The sequence below is a fragment of the Podarcis bocagei genome (assembly GCF_964188305.1).
Source record: "Podarcis bocagei genome assembly, chromosome: 10".
NCBI classification, from domain to species: domain Eukaryota; kingdom Metazoa; phylum Chordata; class Lepidosauria; order Squamata; family Lacertidae; genus Podarcis; species Podarcis bocagei.
This window is the reverse complement of record NC_138135.1, coordinates 57,680,995-57,702,947: the sequence shown is the minus strand read 5'-3', so window position 1 is coordinate 57,702,947 and position 21,953 is coordinate 57,680,995. Positions and strand designations below refer to the sequence as shown.

Below are 21,953 nucleotides of genomic sequence, written 5' to 3'. Positions count from 1 at the left end.
CTCCTAGATGGGCCACCTTCCCAGGTTGACGAGCCTCATCTGTCTCTCCATAGCACTGCCTTCTTGACCATTGGAATCACTATTGGGCTTGTCTACTCAATCTGCTGGAGCAGACCAAGGCATAGCTCATTTGGTAGAGCATGAGGGATGCGGGTGGCACTGTGGTCTAAACCACTGAGCCTCTTGCGCTTGCTGATTAGAAGGTCGGCGGTTCAAATCCGCGCAACAGGGTGAGCTCCTGTTGCTCTGTTCCAGCTTCTGGCAATTTGAAAGCACACCAGTGCAAGTAGATAAATAGGTACCACTGCAGTGGGAAGGTAAACGGCATTTCCGTGCGCTCTGGCTTCCATCACACTGTTCCGTTGTGCTAGAAGCAGTTTAGCCATGCTGGTCACATGACCCGGAAAGCTGTCTGTGGACAAACACCGGTTCCGTCAGCATGAAAGTGAGATGAACGGCACAACCTCATAGTTGCCTTTGACTGGACTTAACCGCCCAGGGGTCCTTTACCTTTTACCTTTACCTGGAATATGAGACTTTTAATCTCAGGATTGTGGGTTTGAGCCCCACATTGGGCAAACAATTTCTGCATTGCAGGGGGTTGGACTAGAGCGGGCATGGCCAAACTCAGCCCTCCAGATGTTTTGTGACTACAACTCCCATCATCCCTAGCTAACGGCGGTTGTAGTCCCAAAACATCTGGAGGGCCGAGTTTGTCCATGCCTGGACAAGAGGAACCTCAGGGCTCCTTCCAATTCTATAATTCCATGAAAATTCAACCTCCTATATACAAGGGTAAAAATCTAGCTGTGCAAAGTACCCTCAACAGCATCGCTGAACCATACCATCTTCCCCACCTAGGTTTGTAGCTCCCATATCCCCCTTTCAGCCTTCTATGCGCACACTGGATTTGGAGTCCTTTTGGAATTGCATTTCTGCTGCAATTCTATATCCATTTACATCGGATTTGCACCTCTGCTGTTGTAGGCAGCATGCCTCTTAGTCTCAGAGTTCGAGCCCCATGTTGGGCAAAAAGACTCCTGCATTGCAAAGAGTTAGACTCAGTGTTCCTCGTGATCCCTTCCAACTCTACAATTCCATGATTCTATCATTCTATTCAAGGGACGCGGGTGGCGCTGTGGGTTAAACCACAGAGCCTAGGGCTTGCTGATCAAAAGGTCGGCGGTTCAAATCCCCGCGATGTGGTGAGCTCCCGTTGCTCGGTCCCTGCTCCTGCCAACCTAGCAGTTCAAAAGCACCTCAAAGTGCAAGTAGATAAATAGGTACCGCTCCAGCGGGAAGGTAAATGGTGTTTCTGTGCGCTGCTCTGGTTCGCCAGAAGCGGCTTAGTCATGCTGGCCACATGACCCAGAAGCTGTACGCCAGCTCCCTTGGCCAATAAAGCGAGATGAGCACCGCAACCCCAGAGTCGGTCACGACTGGATCTAATGGTCAGGGGTCCCTTTACCTTTTATCATTCTATTGCGACCATGCCCTGTTTGTGGACTTCTGTGAGAACAAAATGTTGGCCTTGATAGGCCTTTGGTCTGACCCAGCTGTGTTGTTCTGACAAATAAGCCTTGGGAACCTCACAGCATTTTGTTTTGAATATACAGTGGTGCCTCGCAAGACGAAAAGAATCCGTTCTGTGATTCTCTTCGTCTAGCAGTTTTTTTTTTGTCTTGCGAAGCAAGCCCATTGAAGGATTAGCGGATTAGCGCTATTAGCGCTATTAGAGGCTTTTAGAGGCTTTTAGCGGCTTATCTGCTGATCGGATCAGCTGATAAGCGGCTCAGCGGCTTAGAAAAGGGGGGGAGGGGAAAAAACCCAGCAGGAACTCGCAAGACATTGTCGTCTTGCGAAGCAAGCCCATAGGAAATTCGTTTTGCGAAGCACCTCCAAAACGGAAAACTCTTTCGTCTAGCGAGTTTTTCGTCTTGCGAGGCATTCGTCTTGCGGGGCACCACTGTATATATATAGGGTGGCATTGCCTGATGGATTTGACAGCTGAGCAATGGTGCACGGCTCTCGTCGCTTTACCACCTCCAGTCCCAGACAAAACTATGTATGGCTCTGCTTGGCTCTGAGCAGTGAAACCGTTCTTGTGTTAGATCAGGGGAAACTCCTATGGTACAAAACCCCAGCACTGATCCAAGCCAATGGCAGCCGCAAACAGGAGGCTGCAATTGCCTAATTGATCCCCTGGAGCCCTGTGGCATCTTTAATGCAAGTAATGCCTATAATTTGGCCATTAATGATCCCTTGCGAATGGGATAAACTGCCTCCATTAGACCAAGTGCCCCTTTTGCAATTCCCGACAGGCCCAAGCTCATAAAAGTAAACCAAAGCAACCTGTTTCTTTTTGCCTGTTTTTGAGTTGGTGGCGGTGTCCCAGAGAACTAATTTTGGGGGAGCTGTACAGGTTTTAGTGCTGTTCACACTTAAGCCTCCTCTAAATGTGACTGGTTTTTAAATTTTAGCATCGCTGTTATAATATCTGGCACATTCAGGCTTGATTTACTTTGTTCTTCCATAAATGCGTGCTTGATTGTATTACCGTATTTTTCGCTCTATAACACGCACCTGACCATAACACGCACATCGTTTTTAGAGGAGGAAAACAAGGGAAAAAATATTCTGAATGAAACAGTGGACGTATCATTTTTGTGCTTCATGCTGTGGCCACAGACATGTGATCTGATGGTGAATTTGGGGTGACCCAATGCAAAAATCCTGAGAATCCCTGTGGATCCATGCTTTGTAACCACGTTTTTGCACCATTGCAGCCCCAGGCAACAGTGGGTGCGTGATTTTTTTGGGGGGGGCAGGCTGTAGCCATGGACATGCTATGTGCTCTGATGGTGAATTTTAGCTGACCCAATGCAAAGATCCTGAGGATCCATGTGGACCCATACTTTTTAACCACGTTTTTGCACCATTGCAGCCCCAGGCAACAGTGGGTGCGTGATTTTTTTGGGGGCGGGGACAGGCTGTAGCCATGGACATGCTATGTGCTCTGATGGTGAATTTTGGCTGACCCAATGCAAAGATCCTGAGGATCCATGTGGATCCATGCTTTGTAACCACGTTTTTGCACCATTGCAGCCCCAGGCAACAGTGGGTGCGTGATTTTTTTTGGGGGGGGGACAGGCTGTAGCCATGGACATGCTATGTGCTCTGATGGTGAATTTTGGCTGACCCAATGCAAAGATCCTGAGGATCCATGTGGATCCATGCTCTGTAACCACGTTTTTGCACCATTGCAGCCCCAGGCAACAGTGGGTGCGTGATTTTTTTTTTGGGGGGGGGACAGGCTGTAGCCATGGACATGCTATGTGCTCTGATGGTGAATTTTGGCTGACCCAATGCAAAGATCCTGAGGATCCATGTGGATCCATGCTTTGTAACCACATTTTAAGTGGGGAGGGAAGGAAAAACACAGAAGGCTAAGAATGCAGGAGAGGGCTATAACGTGAGGAAAGGAAGGCAAAAGTTTCCCCCCACCCACCCACCCAAGCCAGCCAGCGTGCGCTCTCTCTCTCTCTCTCTCTCTCTCTCTCTCTCTCTCCCTCTCCCTCCCACCAGCATGACAGAAGAAAGCATTTTAACTGCATTAAGAACTATTTAGCAGCGAAACCTAAGCTTTGCCATCCCTTAAGAGGTACAGACACTGTAATCTTCCAGATCGCATGAATTTACAGGCAAAACACTGTTTAAGGATTTCATCCTTTTAAATGGAAGAAAGCATATTTGAATGCTGTGTGTCTCCAAAAACAAAAAGCAGGAAGTCAAACCTGTAATCTCTCTTCCCTTCACAAACATTGTTCCCTCCAGAGCAGGGAGAGGATAGAACAAAGGACGCTCTGCTTTTCCTCTCTTCTTGCCTGGAGGGGAGGGGCTTTCCCTGCTCTTTGTTCCGTTTGAGCAAACACAGTAACGAAACAGAGCAGGGTGGGCAGTAAGACCCTGAGGCAGAATGCAGGAAAGCCACAGCTTCCTCTCTCACGGAGCTCCCTTCTCCCTGAAGCGCGGTTTGATTTTTGCCTCATTTTTCGGCTCCAGGGACCACACATTCGCTGCATAACACGCACAGACATTTCCCCTTCCTTTTTAGGAGAAAAAATCTGCGTGTTATAGAGCGAAAAATACGGTATATCACTGCAGAGGACCAGTGTTTGATTGAAACACACATTGTTTTCTTTATCACAGAACCACAGAGTTGGAAGGGAACCTGAGGATCATCTAGTCCAACCTGAATATAGGGATTGAACCTGAAACCTTGGCATTATCAGCACCACACTCTAACCAACTGAGCCATCCTTAGTTATACGTCATTGTTCATTTATATATTAGCATGTGTTTGTGTCTATTTTACAGGTATCAGTGTATTTGTTTTGTGGTTATAAAATGAGTTGTACAGTGGTACCTTGGGTTAAGTACTTAATTCATTCCGGAGGTCCGTTCTTAACCTGAAACTGTTCTTAACCTGAAGCACCACTTTAGCTAATTGGGCCTCCCACTGTTGCCACGCATGATTTCTGTTCTCATCCTGAAGCAAAGTTCTTTTTTTTTTTTAATAATATTTTTATTTGCTTTTTTTCTAGGTTCCAAGTTCAAGTACATCATCAATAACACAACAAAAGCATTTTTTACAGAAAGAAAAAAGAAAAGTTATAAAAGAAAATATTCATCTTTCCAAGACAATTTTTCATAATCTACTGGACTTCCCCACATCTTCCACACTCTGCCTTCCTTACAATAAAAATAACAGCAAATTGTAACCTTGTTTCATGCGTTTTTTGTACTTTCCTCCAATTGTATTTTAAGTTTAGAGTACTTATTGTTAAATCTCATCTTATTTTATCATCAAACCTAGAAAGAGTTTTACTCTAAAACTTTGATTTTTTCATAGTTATAACTTATTTTCCACCATTTTTCAACTTTTTATGCTGAAGCTAATTCTTCCAAAACTTAGCAAATTCTCAGCATTCATATAACTTATAGTGTTTTTGTAAATAGTCCTTAAATTTTTTCCAGTCCTCTTCCATTGTTTCTTCTCCCAGGTCCCGGATTCTGCCTGTCATTTCAGCCAGCTCCATGTAGTCCATCAGTTGCGTTTGCCACTCTTCCAGCGTGGGTAGTTCCTGTGACTTCCAATATTTGGCAATCAGGATTCTTGCTGCTGTGGTTGCATATAGAAAGAAAGTTCTTAACCCAAGGTAATATTTCTGGGTTAGCAGAGTCTGTAACCTGAAGCGTCTGTAACCCAAGGTACCACTGTATTTGGGGAAGCACCACGCCATACATTTATAGTGCACTCAACACACATTCAGTGCACTTGACTGTACCCAAAGAATCCTTGGAAATGTCGTTTCCCCCCTCACAGACCTGCAATTCCCAGTACCATAAAAACTATGATTCTCAGGATTTGTTATGTACTGAGTTGAATAGGATCCAAGCTGCAGCAGTCTGATTGGTCCTAGAACAATAGGATCCAAATTGCAGCAGTCTGATTGGTCCTAGAACAATAGGATTCAGAATGCAGCAGTCTGATTGGTCCTAGAACAATTCAGCAGTATGATTGGTTGGCAGGAACCACCCAATCATGCTCCAGATATAAGTGAATCCACAACCTGATTGGCTTACAGTAGAATTCCAGAATTAGCCAATCATGTGCAGCCCATTGTGTAAATAATGTATATAAAGCAGATACTTTGAGGGGACATTCATTCATTCCTCCTCACCACTATGAGCTGAATAAAGAGCATGAAATCACTTTGCGACTCTGAGTATATTTCAGGATTCTTTGGTAGAATTTGTGTGTTTAAATGTGCATTGGATGTGTTTTAAATGTATGCTTGTTGGATCTGCTCTTAGTTGAGAAGTTTTGAGGTGGGTGGGTGAGTGTTTTTTACATATTTTATTCCACAATTTCTTTGTTGCTTTGATTTTTGAGGTTTATCCATATACACTCCCCTTTGTTTATTCTGGATAATGAGGAGGCTCTGTTATGATAAATGATACACTCAACCACCACATCTTACAGCTCACAGCACTCATACCCAAATGCAGGATTTACACCAGAAACGGTCATCTTTTGACCTTCCAGATATTGTTATATTCCCATGATGGGATTGGTAGTGTAGCAACAGCTGCAGAGCCACAGTTTCCCCATTCCTGGTTGTGTAAACCACTGTATAAAATCTCAATACTGTAAAGGGACAATACTAGTGTAATGAGCACTGCGAGTGTTTGCAGGAGCCAGGCCCTGAGCATTGTTTGCAAGAACCAGCCCCTTGCTGTGCTGGCCTTGGGGGAAGCAGGTGCAGGCTGGCAGGCGTGGTCAGATGATGTGATGCACTGCACCTGGAGGCAAGCTCCAGAGGACTATATAAGGCCTGTATTTCACCCTGGATTTCTGCATTTCACCATTTCTTTGCCACAGCAGCATGGTTTTATGCCATGCTGTGGCCTGTTCCTGGCTGCCTCTGGCTTCTGGTCTCTGTTGGATCTGTTTCCATAACCTGGTCCCGGACTCTTGCTGCCCACGCCCCGGACCATGACAACTTGTCGCTGTGATCCATGCCCTGTTGGGTGAGTAGAAAGCACTTCTGTATGCACACAATGGAGCAAGCAGTGACAATTTTTGGTGGTAGCTCCATTTGCCACTTTGAACACTTCTCCAGAGGGATAGCTGACCTTCCAAACAGCTTGGGGGGGGGGTCAGTCGGAAGAAGGGAGTTGGAAGAGCCACAGCATGGGTATGATAGCCCATATGGATCTTGGATATGGAGAATTGTTTTGGAGCAGATCTGCACTCATGGTTTATAACATTAAGGAAGTGTTAAGGAATGATTTTCAAAAATAGATGGAGACATTACGTTTTTCTTGTAATATTAATAATGTGTTATTGGGAAGTGCTAGAGGAAGAGATTAAATGTGTGGTGATTCAGTAGTCTAAAGACTTTGGTTACAATATTCAGATGGCATCTTGGGAAAAGCTTTGGAGACATGACTTAAAATTTACAGCTTGGTATGCTTTAAAAGAAAAATATATGAAGATGTTCTACTGATAATACATTACACCAAGGAAGTTGTTGAAAATGTATAAAACCAGCTCGAATTTTGCTGGAGATGTAAAGAATCAGAGAGAACAATGTACCACATGTGGTGGAAATGTAAAGAGATTAAAAACTTTTGGGAAATTATAATAAACTTTTTAAAAAATTCAAATTAACTTTCATTAAAAAGCTGGAAGCCTTCTTGTTAGGTATTATTGCTGCAGATATACCGAAAGAATTAAGAAAGATATTTATATATGCAACTACTGCAGCGAGAATGTTTTTTTTAAATAAATTTTTTATTGGTTTTACAGCATTTTTTAAACAATACAAACAAATAAAAAGACAAACAAACATGTATAATTTCATAACCTTTTTTTCATAACCCTCATTTCTCGGACTCCCCCATACCTCCCCTTTCAGCATTCCAATTTCCAGTATTATTTCAGCAACTTCTAAATAATTTTATCAACTATGTGTCCTCTTAGTCTTTTCCTCAGCTTAATCTTATGTCACTGTAATCCCTTTTTCTTTCTCGACACCTCGGCATTTTAGCATTCATGAATTTTATAATAGTTCTTAAGGTAGATTTTAAACTTCTTCCAATCTTCTTCCGCCGTCTCTTTCCTCTGATCACGGATTCTGCCAGTCATCTCAGCCAGTGTCATGTAGTCCATCACTTTCATCTGCCATTCTTCCAAGGTGGGTAGATCTTGTGTCTTCCAATACTTTGCAATAAGTATTCTTGCTGCTGTCGTAGCATACACAAAGAACGTTCTATCTTTCTTTGGCACCAATTGGCTGACAATGCCCAAGAGAAAAGCCTCTGGTTTCTTAGGGAAGGAGGGGATGAGTCCGCCTATCGGGACGAGGTGGAGCAGCTCTGTGTTTGGTGTGGAGAGAACAATCTGGCTCTTAATACGGCTAAGACCAAGGAATTGGTGGTGGATTACAGGAAAAAAAAGGCGGACATTCAGCCCTTGTATATCAACGGGGAACGGGTGGAGAGGGTGGCGGAATTCAGGTTTTTGGGAGTAGCTATCGATCAGGGCATGACTTGGAGCGCACATACCACCGCTCTGGTGAAGAAGGCCCAGCAGAGAATTTATTTCCTCAGACTTTTAAAGAAGAACAATCTGAGTGAGAGACTGCTGGTGTGCTTCTACCGAGGCTCCATAGAGAGCATTCTTACATACTGTATTTGTGCTTGGTTCTCCGGTTGTACAGCTAGGGAGAGGAAGGTGCTCCAGAAGGTCATAACCACAGCCCAAAGGATTATTGGTCATCCTCTCCCATCTTTGGAAGAACTGTACGGTTCCCGTTGTCTTAGGAAAGCAAATAACATCCTGCATGATTCATCTCACCTGGGACACGGTCTGTTTGCACTACTGCCTTCTGGCAGGAGATATAGAAACATCAAGTCAAAGACAAATAGACTGAAAAACAGTTTCTATCCAAGAGCTGTGGCCTTTTTGAATGCTGTAACTCGATAGTGTGACCTGGGAGTTTGATGGGTGTGGTGTGGGTGTGGCTGGAATGTGGTTTGTTTGGTTGTTGTTGTTGTTTTGCTTTTGATGTTTTAAGGGATGGCATCCAATTTCGTTGCACTTTGTACAATGTTGCACTTGTGTAATGACAATAAAGAATCTATTCTATTCTATTCTATTCTATTCTATTCTATTTAAGTACTTTTTTCATTTCATTATATATCATCTCCCAGAAGGCCTTAATCTTTGGGCACGTCCACCAAAGGTGGTAGAAAGTACCTTCAGATTCTTTACATTTCCAGCACTTGTTGTCAGGCAAATGGTAAATCTTTGCTAGCTTGACTGGGGTCGTGTACCACCTATAGATCATTTTCATAATATTTTCCTTTAAGGCATTACATGCCGTAAATTTTATCCCGGTGTTCCACAACCATTCCCAGTCAGCAAACATGTTATGACCAATGTCCTGTGCCCACTTAATCATAGCTGATTTAAATATTTCGTCTTGTGTATTCCATTTCAGCAGCAAATTATACATTCTTGACAAATTCTTAGTATTGGGTTCTAACAGTTCAATTTCTAATTTTGATTTCTCCACCTGGAAGCCAATTTTCCTATCCTGTCTATAAACCTCCATTATTTGATAATAATGGAGCCAATCTCGAACTTTGGGTTTCAATTTCTCATGACTCTTTAACTTCAATTTATCTCCATCTTGTTCCAAAATTTCCCAATACTTCGGCCATTCAGCCTCCATATTGAGTTTTTTCAACGCTTTAGCCTCCAAGGGTGACAACCATCTAGGGGTTTTGTTTTCCAACAGATCTTTATATCTTATCCAAACATTATATAATGCTTTTCTGACAATATGATTTTTAAAGGCCCTATGCACTTTAATTTTATCATACCATAGATACGCATGCCAACCAAATGCATTATTAAAACCTTCTAAATCCAAGATATCTGTATTCTCGAGGAGCATCCATTCTTTCAGCCAGCAAAACGCTGCTGCTTCATAGTACAATTTTAAGTCCGGCAGGGCAAATCCCCCTCTTTCTTTTGTATCTGTCAGTATTTTAAATTTTATTCTGGGCTTTTTGCCCTGCCAGACGAATTTCGAAATGTCTTTCTGCCACCTCTTGAAACAGTCCATCTTGTCAAGAATCTGCAGGGTTTGGAACAAAAATAGCATTCTAGGCAATACATTCATCTTAATAACTGCAATTCGGCCTAACATTGACAATTTCAGATTTGACCATATTTCTAGATCTTTTTTAATTTCTGACCAACATTTTTCATAATTGTCTTTATACAAATTCAAGTTTTTAGATGTCAAATGAACCCCTAGGTATTTCACCTTCTTAACCACTGTCAGACCTGTTTCATTCTGAAATTTCTCCCTCTCCATAACTGTCAAATTTTTTTCCAAGACTTTAGTCTTTTGTTTGTTCAATTTAAATCCAGCCACCTGGCCAAATTCTTGAATTATCTCCAACACCCTTTTTGTACTAGTGTCTGGCTCTTGTAAAGTAAGTACCAAATCATCTGCAAACGCTCTTAACTTGTAATGTTTTGCCCCGACCTGTACACCTTTAACCTGCTGGTCATCTCTAATCATATTTAGCAACACCTCCAGAACCGAAATAAAAAGTAATGGGGAAATTGGGCACCCCTGTCGTGTCCCTTTTTCTATCTTAAGTTCTTCAGTTATCACATTATTTACAATCAACTTAGCTTTTTGTTCAGAATATATCGCACCCATACCATTCTCAAATACTTGGCCTACCCCCATCCCATGAAGATTCTTTTTCATAAAACTCCAAGAAATATTGTCAAAGGCTTTCTCCGCGTCCACAAATATCAATACTGCTTTAGTGTTTATATTCACCTCCAATAGCTCCAAAATGTCTATTATGTTTCTCACATTGTCTGATAAATGCCTTTTTGGGAGAAAGCCTGCTTGGTCCCTATGAATCTTCTCCATCAACACTCTTTTCAATCTTTTTGCTAAAATGCCTGCAAAAATTTTGTAATCCACATTAAGTAATGATATTGGGCGGTAGTTCTTAAGCTGTGTCTTTTCAGTCTCTGTCTTTGGTATGAGTGTAATATAAGCTTCTTTCCACGATTCTGGCGCCCCTTTCCCCTCCAAAATCTCGTTGCAGACTTCCTTTAACGGTTGTATCAACCACTCCTTCAAAGCTTTATAGTATCTGGAAGTCAGTCCATCTGGTCCTGGAGATTTGCCCAATTGCATGTTCTGAATGGCACCTTCTATCTCTTGTTCTGTTATTATCTGATTTAGATCCACCTTACTTTGATGAGAGATATTTTGTAGTCCATATTTTTTTAGAAATTCATCTATATCCTCTTCATTCTGCGGTCCTTGTGAGTATAGTTTTTTAAAATAACTCAAAAAACAGTTTCTAATCTCGTTGGGTTTAGTTATATTCTTTCCATCCACTTCTAGATTTGTAACTGTATTTAATTTCTGTCTTTTCTTCAATTGCCATGCCAGAAGTTTGCCACATTTATCCGCAGATTCAAATGTCTTTTGTCTCATTTGCTTTATCTTCCACTCAATCTCTTGATTCATCAATTCCATATATTGTGTCTGATATAACTTGATCTCTCTCAAGATCTCCTGGGACTTTGGTTTTGATCTCAATTTCTTCTCTCCTTCTTTTATCTTTTCCAAGATCTTTTCCTTCTTCTCATTTTGCTTTCTCTTTTTTACTGAATTTTGTTGAATTAGGAATCCTCGCATCACAGCTTTACTTGCGTCCCAGATCACTCTTTTTTCCACATCAGCTTTTAGGTTTATTTCAAAATAGTCCTTTAAGGTTTTTTGGGCCTTTCTGTGAATCTCCTCATCTCGAAACAGGGTGTCATTCATTCTCCATCTGAATTGACCAGTTGTTGTAAGTTTCATTTCCATCTTCACGGCGTTATGGTCAGAACAAGTCTTTGGGCAGATTTCTATCTTCTTGATCTTTGGAGCCAGCCCACTAGTAATCCAGATTTGGTCGATTCTGGTCCAGGTCATCATTGCTTGAGAGAAGAAAGTTCCCTCTCTTTCGAGAGGGTTCCTTGTTCTCCAAATATCTATCAAGTCCATAGTTTCAGTCATTTCAAAGAAGGTTTTCGGAAGTCTCTCCTCCTTAGAGATTGTCTGTCTTTGTGCCTTGTCCATATTTGTAGAAACCACGCCATTCATATCTCCCATGATTACTACATTGTAATCCAAATAGTCCATCAGAGTTTCATGCAGCTTCTTAAAAAATTCCGCCTTCCCTTCATTTGGTGCATAAATTCCGACTATTAACAATTTTTCTCCTTGTATTTGTATTTCAATTGCCAGGTATCTTCCTTGTTCATCTTTAAACATCATTTTTGGAGCCAATTTCTCTTTTGCATAAATCACTACTCCTCTTTTCTTAACTTTATCCGATGAGATGAATTCTTGTCCTAGTCTTTTATTTATAAGTAATTTCCTGTGTACCCTGGTCACATGAGTTTCTTGTAAACAAATCAAATCCAATTGTTCTCTTTTCAGAATATGAAAAACTTGGCGTCTTTTCGTAGGCATATTCAGCCCATTACAATTCCAACTAAGGAATTGCAGGGCCATCTTGTTATTTAATGTTCACTCCTTGTACCACTCCAAGTTGCTGCTCTTCCTCTGATGGTAGTTTGAGTCCAAATGATAAATTCTGGATGTCTACAACTCCTGCTACCTCTGAAGTTGGGTCTACCGTTCCCTTCTGCAGATCCTCGTGGTTTTTCTCCAGAAACCTCTTTGTCTTGAATTGTTTTTATTTTCACCTTCTTTCCCTTGTAGTTAAAAGACAGTCCTTGTGGGAACTCCCACCTAAAAAGTATGTTGTCCTTTTCAGCAGGTAGACCAAATCTTTGTAGAAGGTTCTCACCTCCAGAATATATTTAGGGATGTCCTTGAAGATTTGTATATGAGAATTTTCAATTTCCAAGGCCTTTTGGTAATGTAGTTTTAATATTTTGTCCCTTTCTTCCTTGGATCTAAAAGTAATCAGACAATCCCTTGGAGTCTTTGTATTCTGTCTCCTGCCCAGTCTAAATGCTGTTGTGATCTTGAATTCTTCCTCCTGGAGCTCTTCCTGCCAAAAATCAGAAAACTCTTGTGTGAGGAACTCCACAAGGCTGTCCCCTTCACTTTCAGGAACTAGTCTTAATTTCAAGTTCCTCTCCTTTCTCTGTAATTCCATCAAAGACAAGGCCGCATCATGTTCATATACTTTTTTGGAGATTGGTTCTAATTTTTCCTGTGTCTCTTCAGCAATGTTTCTGGCGTCCTCTGCGATTTTACGTGTTGCAGAGTTTTCTTCAATCAGTTTATTTATAGATTCCGTATTAGAAGTCACACTTTTCGTATTCAAGTCCAACCTTGCTGTTAGTTCTGTTAATTTTTGTGAATTATCTGCACTCTGCTTTGTCAAAGTTTCTAAGGATTGGTTTATCTTGAGTAACGCCTGTGTCATTGAATCCATGGAAACAGCTGCCACTTTTTCTTGCCCAGCTGCTCCTGTCGGTGTTAAGCTTGATATTGAGCCTCTTTTCTTTTGTTGGTGTTGTTTTGCTTTAGCTCTAGTGGTTATCTCATCCGCTGGGCCGCTCATGTCCCAAGGACGTTCACACAGGAGCAGTTCCCAGATGGAAAATCCCACTGTCTTAGTCTGTTACTTTGCAACTGTTACTTCTCAACCCTCTAGAGGGGAGAATGTTAATAGCTAAATGGTCGAAGGGAGATAAAATACCAGCTAAATTGGAATGGCAGGGGAAGTTATTTGAATACAGTGGTACCTCGGGTTACAGATGCTTCAGGTTAGACTCCACTAACCCAGAAATAGTACCTCGTGTTAAGAACTTTGCTTTAGGATGAGAACAGAAATCATGTTCCGGTGGCATGGCGGCAGTGGGAGGCTTCATTAGCTAAAGTGGTGCTTCAGGTTAAGAACAGTTTCAGGTTAAGAACGGACCTCTAGAATGAATTAAGTTCTTAACCTGAGGTACCACTGTATGTAGAATTGGCAAAGATGACAGGGAAAATTAGGAACCTGCTATGGATCTGCTTGAATCATTTGCCAAGGGAACCGTTTATTTGGTTAATGTTTTGTGTGCTTTAATAATTTTTGAGGGGGAAAAAACCCTTCTAAATGTTTGTAATAAACATGTCTGCTTAAGAGTGTGCCTTAATGAATCAGCTTTTTTTTTTTTTTAGGCAAAACTTGCAATGCAAACATGTTGCAATATTTATTCCTAAACATAAGAATGTGACAAAAATGTGACCAAAAATCCCAAAAGTCCTCACTCCCCAAACACTGTGCTCATGGGTGATGAATCCCTGCAAATTGAACAAAAATCCAAATCATTTTTAATAGTCAGATGACACTGTGACTCAGCTGCTAACAGCTGGCATTTATCATGCTCTTTGGGACTTTCTGACCAGAACTAGGGAAAAGCAAACTGAGTATTAAAACAGGACTTCTAAAGTCAACATTTCACTTCTGAACTTTAATATGCATGGTCATGGTCATCTTGGTTTATGAGGAGTCAGTAGATTAATCTGTGCTTCAGATTAACATAGAAATCTAGTAATAAACAAATGTATGGATACAACCAATTAACAACAATGCTTTGCAGTGTCAACATCTGGAAGGCTGCAGGTTTGCCATCCTTGGGATGGGCTGACAATGGACTAGATAGGCCTTTGAATCAGGAGGGCTTTCCTCTATGGCAATCTAGAAGTCAATTGTTTGGGAAAGCAGAGTCCAAGTATATATGAATGAAAGTGTCTCTGGATACTTGCATTGTAAACATCCACTGAAGAAAGGATTTCTTATTCCCTTCCTAGATGTTATAGATCATCACAAAATAATTTAAATGGATTGACAGAAACAGTATAGAATTGCCTAAAGCCGAAGTAAGAAATCTAGTTGAATTGGTACTGAACTCATCAAGAATTAGTGTGAAACATCATTCAGACTGTGTTCAGGGCAGTGTGAGGGGGATATGAGAGTTTTATGCTACAAGTCTAACCATGTCTACTCAGAAGTAACTCCAACTGAATTCAGAGCTGCTTACTTCCAGTATGGTTAGGATTGTGTCCTTGCTCTGTGTTACAACCAAGGATCATTATGACCCCTCCAAAAGAACAAGAATTACTTCAAGAGCATTGGTTGACATTATTTTCTCTTTTATAACTTATAACAGGACTGGGGAACCTTTGGCCTGCTAGATGTTGCTGAACTACAACTCCCATCGGCCCCAGCAAGCATGACCAATGGCCTGGGATGATGGGAGTTGTAGTCTGGTGGCCCAAAGGTTTTCCACAGTTGACATATAATAAGAATATGAATGCTATTGGCACGGGAATATTGAGAAAGCATTTTTGTTGTTGAAGCAAAAGACTTTTATAGATATACCTAATATGTAAATATCCATTTGTTTTATAACAAACAGTGAAGCAAATCAATGAGTTGGCCAGATGTAGATACTCTGCCCTAAATATTTTCCCTTGCTGAAATGCAGTGTCCAAACACCCCTTGGAATAGCTGTTGTTTCAAAGATAATGTATTTTTGGTCTGTCTGAAGATTTATAGATAGAGAAGCAGATGCGTAGAACAGGCAGAGTACCAAATAACACGTTGGAATAGCGCACTGATTTTAGCATGCTTTTGAAACTTCACTCTTGTGGACAAGTGCTCGATGCAATCAACTTTCCCTCTTTTCTAGAAGAAAAAAAGTTTGGCTTGGTGTTAAAACACTGTCAGACTGGAAGTGTGTGCCTTTTTTAAAAAAAAAAGCAGGTAGTTTTTTCTGCTGTTTTCTTTTTACAGACTTGGACCACAACTCCCGTTTGTGAGGATGTGGACTTTGCTGATGTTGAAATTCCTGCTCCCACTGGCATGGACAGCAAGGATAGGTTAAAGATACTTTGCTGCTTGAGGCAAAGGATATTATGACACCCTCCCACTCCAAGTATAGAATCCAACTGGAATGGTAGCTGAACATTACATCAGCACTGTGGTGGGACAGAGTCCCCACCACCACCACACTTAGGGGCAGAAGGCTTGCTTAGTGGGTGCAGGGCAGGCTGGCTTGGGAAATTTGGAAGGACTAATGGGAGGCTGCAGCCTTCCACATCCCCTGCAGCATCTGCTGCAAGAGGCAGTTGCCTCACCCTGCCTAATGTTAGGGCCGGTCCTAATGGAGAGGTATTGGGGCAAAAGCAGCCATTGGTGCTGATTTTATAATGAAATGATTTTAGAATGTTGTATCATTTTATTGTTGTTAGCTGCTCTGGGCCCGGCTTTGGCTGGCGAGGGCGGGATATAAATAAAATTTTATTATTATACAATCCTCCTTCTCAGTATAGATTCCAGGGTGGCGGCAGAAAAGATTTTTTTATTTGCCCTTTCACTAGCAAGATGGTGACATATAAACTAGCAGTCTTTGCAGTGAGTGTAGCTAAGACTTGATCACAAATACTGATAAATGAGCTAATATACTGTAGAGCCGACAATAAGAATTGTTCAACTCCTTACGCAGCAATCCTGCTCCCACGGACCTGGGAGTAAGCTCTATTGAACTCAGGGGGACCTACTTCTGAGTAGACATGCACGGCCTGGTGCTCTTAATGTGTGTTTGATATATAAGCAAACTATATTCTTGTTTGGGCGTCCTTGATATGTTGCAATGCAATTTCTTGCTGTGCAATGAAGAAATATTGATTGATATCCACAGAATGTCCCTTCTTCAAGGGAACAGAGTATGGAATATAACATGGCCTCAGCGGAGATAAATGTTGATATAATCAATTAGCCCTGTGACACTGCTGGATTAGTCATTCTTTGTTGATATTTTAGTTCAACCCTGCCAGAGAAATTAGCATGACGTTGGAAAGGGGAAGTGGCACTCCGGGTGATAGAGCTTAACTTCCCTTGTCCACTTAAATCTGAGCAATGTACAATGTGCCTAAAGCAGAGAAAGTAACTTTTTCCAGTCGGATGCAGGAGACGTTATTATGCAGGTAAGTTTTAATTAGAATATTATATTTAATTGTTAACCAGTTTTCTAGGGAGGTATGTTCAACTTGTATATTTGTGAATAAACCCAGATACCATGAAATGATCTCTCTTTTTCAAAGAAAGCCAGACTTGGGTAAGGGCTGCTTCTGGAACTTCTTATCACTTGAGGAACACATAACATTGTGAACATGACCATTTTGGAGTGTGCTATTGCATACTCCAAATCCAAATCTTATTAAATATTTTTTAAACCCATCATTGTCTGTTGACAATGTGGAATGCCCTCCCACCAGATGTCAATGAAATAAACAACTATCTGATTTTTAGAAGACATCTGAAGGCAGCCCTGTATAGGGAAGTTTTTGATGTCAGATGTTTCACTGTGGTTTTATAATTTGTTGGAAGCTGACCAGAGTGGCTGGGGCAACCCAGTCAGATGGGTGGAATATAAATCACTCTTGGTCAGACCACACCTGGAATACTGTGTTGAATTGTGGGCACCTCAATTCAAGAAGGATGTTGGAAAGCTGGAACGTGTGCAGAGGAAGGCAACCAAGATGATCAAAGGTCTGGAAACTAAGCCTTACGAAGAGTACTTGAAAGAGCTGGGTATGTTTAGCCTGGAAAAGAGGAGACTGAGAGGAGATATGATAGCCATCTTCAAATATCTTAAGGGCTGTCACATGGAAGAGGGAACAAGCTTGTTTTCTCCTGTTCTGGAGGGTAGGACTCAAACCAATGGCTTCTACTTACAAGAAAGGAGATTCTGGCTAAACGTACAGAAAAACTTCCTGATGTTAAGAGCTGCTCGATGGCGGAATAGTCTCCCCTGGGAGGTTGTGGACTCTTCCTTTCTTGGATGTTTATAAGCAGAGGTTGGATGGCCATGCCATGGATGATTCAGCTGAAATTCCTGCATTGCAGGGGGTTGGACTAGATGACCCCCAGGATCCCTTCCTGATTTGTAAAAGCATTTTCAAGAGTTGAATGCGATAGTATTAGAGCTCGGGTATTTAAGTGACTTAAGATGTTTGTAGATTGCTGAGAGACTAGGAAGATACAGTGACTCAGTGCCAGAGCAAATGGTGGAAAAACCACACAAAATATTTTGGTGACTGACAGTTGGCCAGTTTAGGTTTCGAGACAGAGCTACTGGCTTAATTGAGGAAGTAATATTTCTGTCCAAGGCTCAGATATTTCTGACTGATCTTAAAGTCAGCCCTTTGACTTTGGTGTCAGGGTATCCTAGTATTAAATGAGGTTATGTTTTTAAGTTTCCCACTGCTGTGTTATCCGTGAAAGCACACATCCATACATCTAAGTCACAAATTGGTGGTTGCAGTCATAAATTGAACCTGTTTGAAGCAGCCCTATAATCTCATAGATGCTCGGTTTAGGCGAGCTGCTTAAGACGTAAAGTGCTATTTTGCTTGACTAAGAACATTAGAGGTTTAATATAGCATTTGGATGTGCATAATGTTGTTTGAATGATTCACTGCTAGGAGCTTTGTTATCAGCAATGATTGATCTGTTATTTTAACAATGTAGAATGAGAAGGTTGAAATCTGCTTCATTCAATTTCACATCTTGACATACTTCCTGGTTTTTAAATGTCACTTGGATATTTTTAGTTGTAAAAAGTTGCGAGCTCGGTCTTTTTACCATACTGTTGCATGCCACCCCAATCTTCAAGCGGTGCGAAATTCCATGGGTTCTAGGCACTTTGCCAAGGGTTCGTGTTTCCTTTGGAAATGGGCACAGAGGAGACTGTGGTGTCTTTATGATACAGGGTTTATTTACACATATATACAACCTGAGCCTATGATGGAGGGGTTCAAAGCACCACACTTCAAGGGGGGTCCTATTTCTTGCATGGCTGCCACCTTGGATTCAAACTGCCATCCCACATTGCTCGTTCTCCAGCTTGCAAACCGCTTGTAAAATGCTACTAGTTTTCCTCTTATATCAGGCAAAACCACAATCCTGAAAACTCCTTTTAAATTTTTTTTTAATACTTTTCAGATTTATGCATTTCCCTGATTTTACAACCATTTTGACTTTTCCGAACTTTACTTCCTTCCCCTACTTTCTGTGGTTCCCTAATTTTTATATATATATATTCTGCATATCCAATTTAGCTTAATATGTTCATTTATTCATCATCTTTAAATATATACTCTTATGAAACTGCAGGTTATTACAATAATGCTGCCAATGTTTTTATCTGTTTGCAGTTTATCTCTAAATAGTCAATAAACAATTTCCATTCTTTTATAAAAAGTTATCTTGATTTCTTATTCTTCCAGTAAGTTTTGCCATTTCTGCATATTCTATAAGTTTCTGTATCCATTCTTCCTTTGCTGGGACTTCTTGGGCAAGTAACATACTGCGCCTGTAGTAGCACACTGAATTAGTTTCTCTACATTTTAGGTAGTTCTGTCCCTATAATTCCCAAAGGGAAATGCTTCTGGGTTTTTTAAAGAACATTATCTTAAACATCCTTTTCATTTCATTATATATCATTTCCCAGTAAGCCTTAACCTTACTACAATACCACTAAAAAGAACATTCTTTCTCTTTACATTTCCAACACTTGTTTGATTTAGATTCATACATTTATTTCCAGTTTACTCAGTGTTAGATACCATCGCTATATCATTTTCGTATACAGTGGTACCTCAGGTTAAGAACTTACTTCGTTCTGGAGGTCCGTTGTTAACCTGAAACTGTTCTTAATCTGAGGTTCCACTTTAGCTAATGGAGTCTTCTGCTGCACTGCCGCCGCACGATTTCTGTTCTCATTCTGAAGCGCAGTTCTTAACCGAGGTACTATTTCTGGGTTAGCCGAGTCTGTAACCTGAAGCATCTGTAACCCGAGATACCACTGTAATTTTCTCTTAATCCATAACATGGTGAAAATTTTATATCCATATTCCACAATCATTCCCATGCTTCCATGCCTATATTATAACCAATATCTATTGCCCAATGTGTCATTGAAGATTTTACTTGCCCATCCTTTTTCCCCATTCCAATAATATGTTATACATTTTAGACAGCACTTTTACATTACATTCCAACAGGTCTCTCTCCAGTTGTGATATTTGTTCCCAAACCCTTGTATCCTATCTTTCTTAAATATGGAAAACTCTACTACTGGCCTTTGTTCTTCTGTGTAACTCAGACCGCAGGGAGGAGCTTCACCCATTTTCCGGCTGGCACAGTCTTAGCTTTGCTGATGTCATTTTCAATGGATCATCACCCTTCCCTTTGTGCTCTTTTAAGAGTCCATCTCTCCAGGCGATGACGTCATCAGGAAGCCAGCCTAACTTACATTTCAACATGGCTTATATATTTAATATAGTTTATTTTATGCCATATTCAGTGTATGGCACCTAGGAATTAGAAGTGGAGTCCAGGAATTAGACATTTGACCCTGGGGATGCAATGCAGTACCAACCATCTCACCTCTGCAGACATGGCTTCTGATGCATTGATGGGGGAGAGAGCAGGGCTGACATGACCACAGCATGCAGCTGTGCTCTCCCTCTCATGTGATAGCAATGACTGTGCCTTGAAACCGAATCCTATTGAAATCTGCAGGACATCTGAACAAACATGGATATGACTGGGCTTTTCATGTATTTTCTCCATTACATTCCATGCTAATTACTTGAAGATGAAAGAGATCTTTGTTTGCACTCAGCTGGAGCAAAATTGGTTTCTTAAGGGGGGAAACGGGCTGTGAGTGAGCTCTTTCCCTGGCCAAAATGTTAATGTGTTGGCATCCAGTGAAGTATGGCTTGTATAGAGTTGCGTTGGTTTCCAGTTTTTCCTATGTTTGATCCAAGCTAAGCCTGTTGGAGTGGGTGAGAAAACAGAACATCTACTTGTTTGTATTTGTTATGTTGTGAACGGGTTTTACCAAGCCTATATACTTGGGGTAGCCAATGCTGTGTTCTCCAGATGTTGCTGGACAACAAGTCCCATCAGCCCCAGCTGGCATAGCCAGTGGTCAGGGATGATGGGAGATGTAGTCCAACAATATCTGGAAGACACCACATTGCCAACCCCTTCTATACAGTATATGAACCATTATACAGTACTGCATACATACACAACATTGATGTACATACCTTCCAACATTTCTCTGATGAAAAGAGGGATGTCTTATTCAATGATGATGTCGCTGATGATGGTGGGTGACTTACAACATATATAAAAACATCATAAAACACAAGAAATAATTAAACTTCTCTATACATTTCTGAGCACAATTCAAAGTGTTGGTACTGACCTTTAAAGCCCTAAACGGCCTCGATCCAGTACACCTGAAGGAGCATCTCCACCTCCATCGTTCTGCCCGGACACTGAGGTCCAGCACCGAGGGCCTTCTGGCGGTGCCCTTGCTATGAGAAGCCAAGTTACAGGGAACCAGGCAGAGGGCCTTCTTGGTAGTGGCACCCGCCCTGTGGAACGCCCTCCCACCAGATGTCAAAGAGAAAAATAACTACCAAACTTTTAGAAGACATCTGAAGGCAGCCCTGTTTAGGGAAGCTTTTAATGTTTAATAGGTTATTGTATTTTAGTGTTTTGTTGGAAGCCACCCAGAGTGGCTGGGGAAACCCAGCGAGATGGGCCGGGTATAAATAATAAATTATATTATTATTATTATTATTATTATTATTATTATTATTATTATTATTAATTATTATTATTATTATTATTATTATTATTATTATTATTATTATTATTATTATTATTAATTATTTATTATTATTATACAGGGCTGCCTATAAAGGTGGCATAGTTAGTTATCTCCTTGGCTTAGGGATCACATAACTCCATACCCTCCAATATTTCTCTGATGAAAATCAGGGCGTCCAAAGGAAAAGTGGGACATTCTGGGATCAAATCAGAAACCAGGATGGCTTCTGTAAATCTGGAGCTGTCCCTGTTAAATAGAGACACTTGCTTAGAGTCTGGATGTATGACAATCAGAGAAGGCATTCTTCCAAACTTCCAAACCTCCAAAGTTCTACTTGTATTTTGGGGCTCTGAATTACCTGGGCGTTTTCTGAAAGTGGAACAATGCAACAGGAATGCAGGTGGAGTAGAAAGCAACTAGAGGGCCTCTTACGCATTGCCCCAAAAAGAGTAAGCATAACTCTCTCCAAAGAAGACACAGATTTACATGAAACATGCTTATGCTAATTTATATGAATGACTGCAACTTGAGAAATAGTTAGGATAATTTACATGGAAAGACAATCTCACCAGAGTGGGAGAAGGCCAAGTGAACTGTCTTGAGTCTGTTGTCCAGAGATCAATTTTAACAG

At 41.1% G+C, this 21,953-nt stretch overlaps 1 protein-coding gene across 2 annotated transcripts in view; it reads left to right on the top strand.

The window, feature by feature from the left end:
• Nucleotides 1–16,391: 16,391 nt before the first annotated feature.
• Nucleotides 16,392–21,953, top strand: part of TFEC (transcription factor EC) — a 129,790-nt gene continuing 124,228 nt past the window's right edge. Inside the window, exon 1 of one of the 2 annotated variants that reach the window (XM_081211790.1) lies at nt 16,392–16,616. In XM_081211790.1, the coding sequence (XP_081067916.1) occupies nt 16,611–16,616 (6 nt within the window). In that variant the 5' untranslated portion in view covers nt 16,392–16,610. Of the gene's footprint in view, nt 16,617–16,967; nt 17,224–21,953 lie in introns of those variants that run through there. The other variant, XM_081211791.1, reaches the window with a different exon arrangement.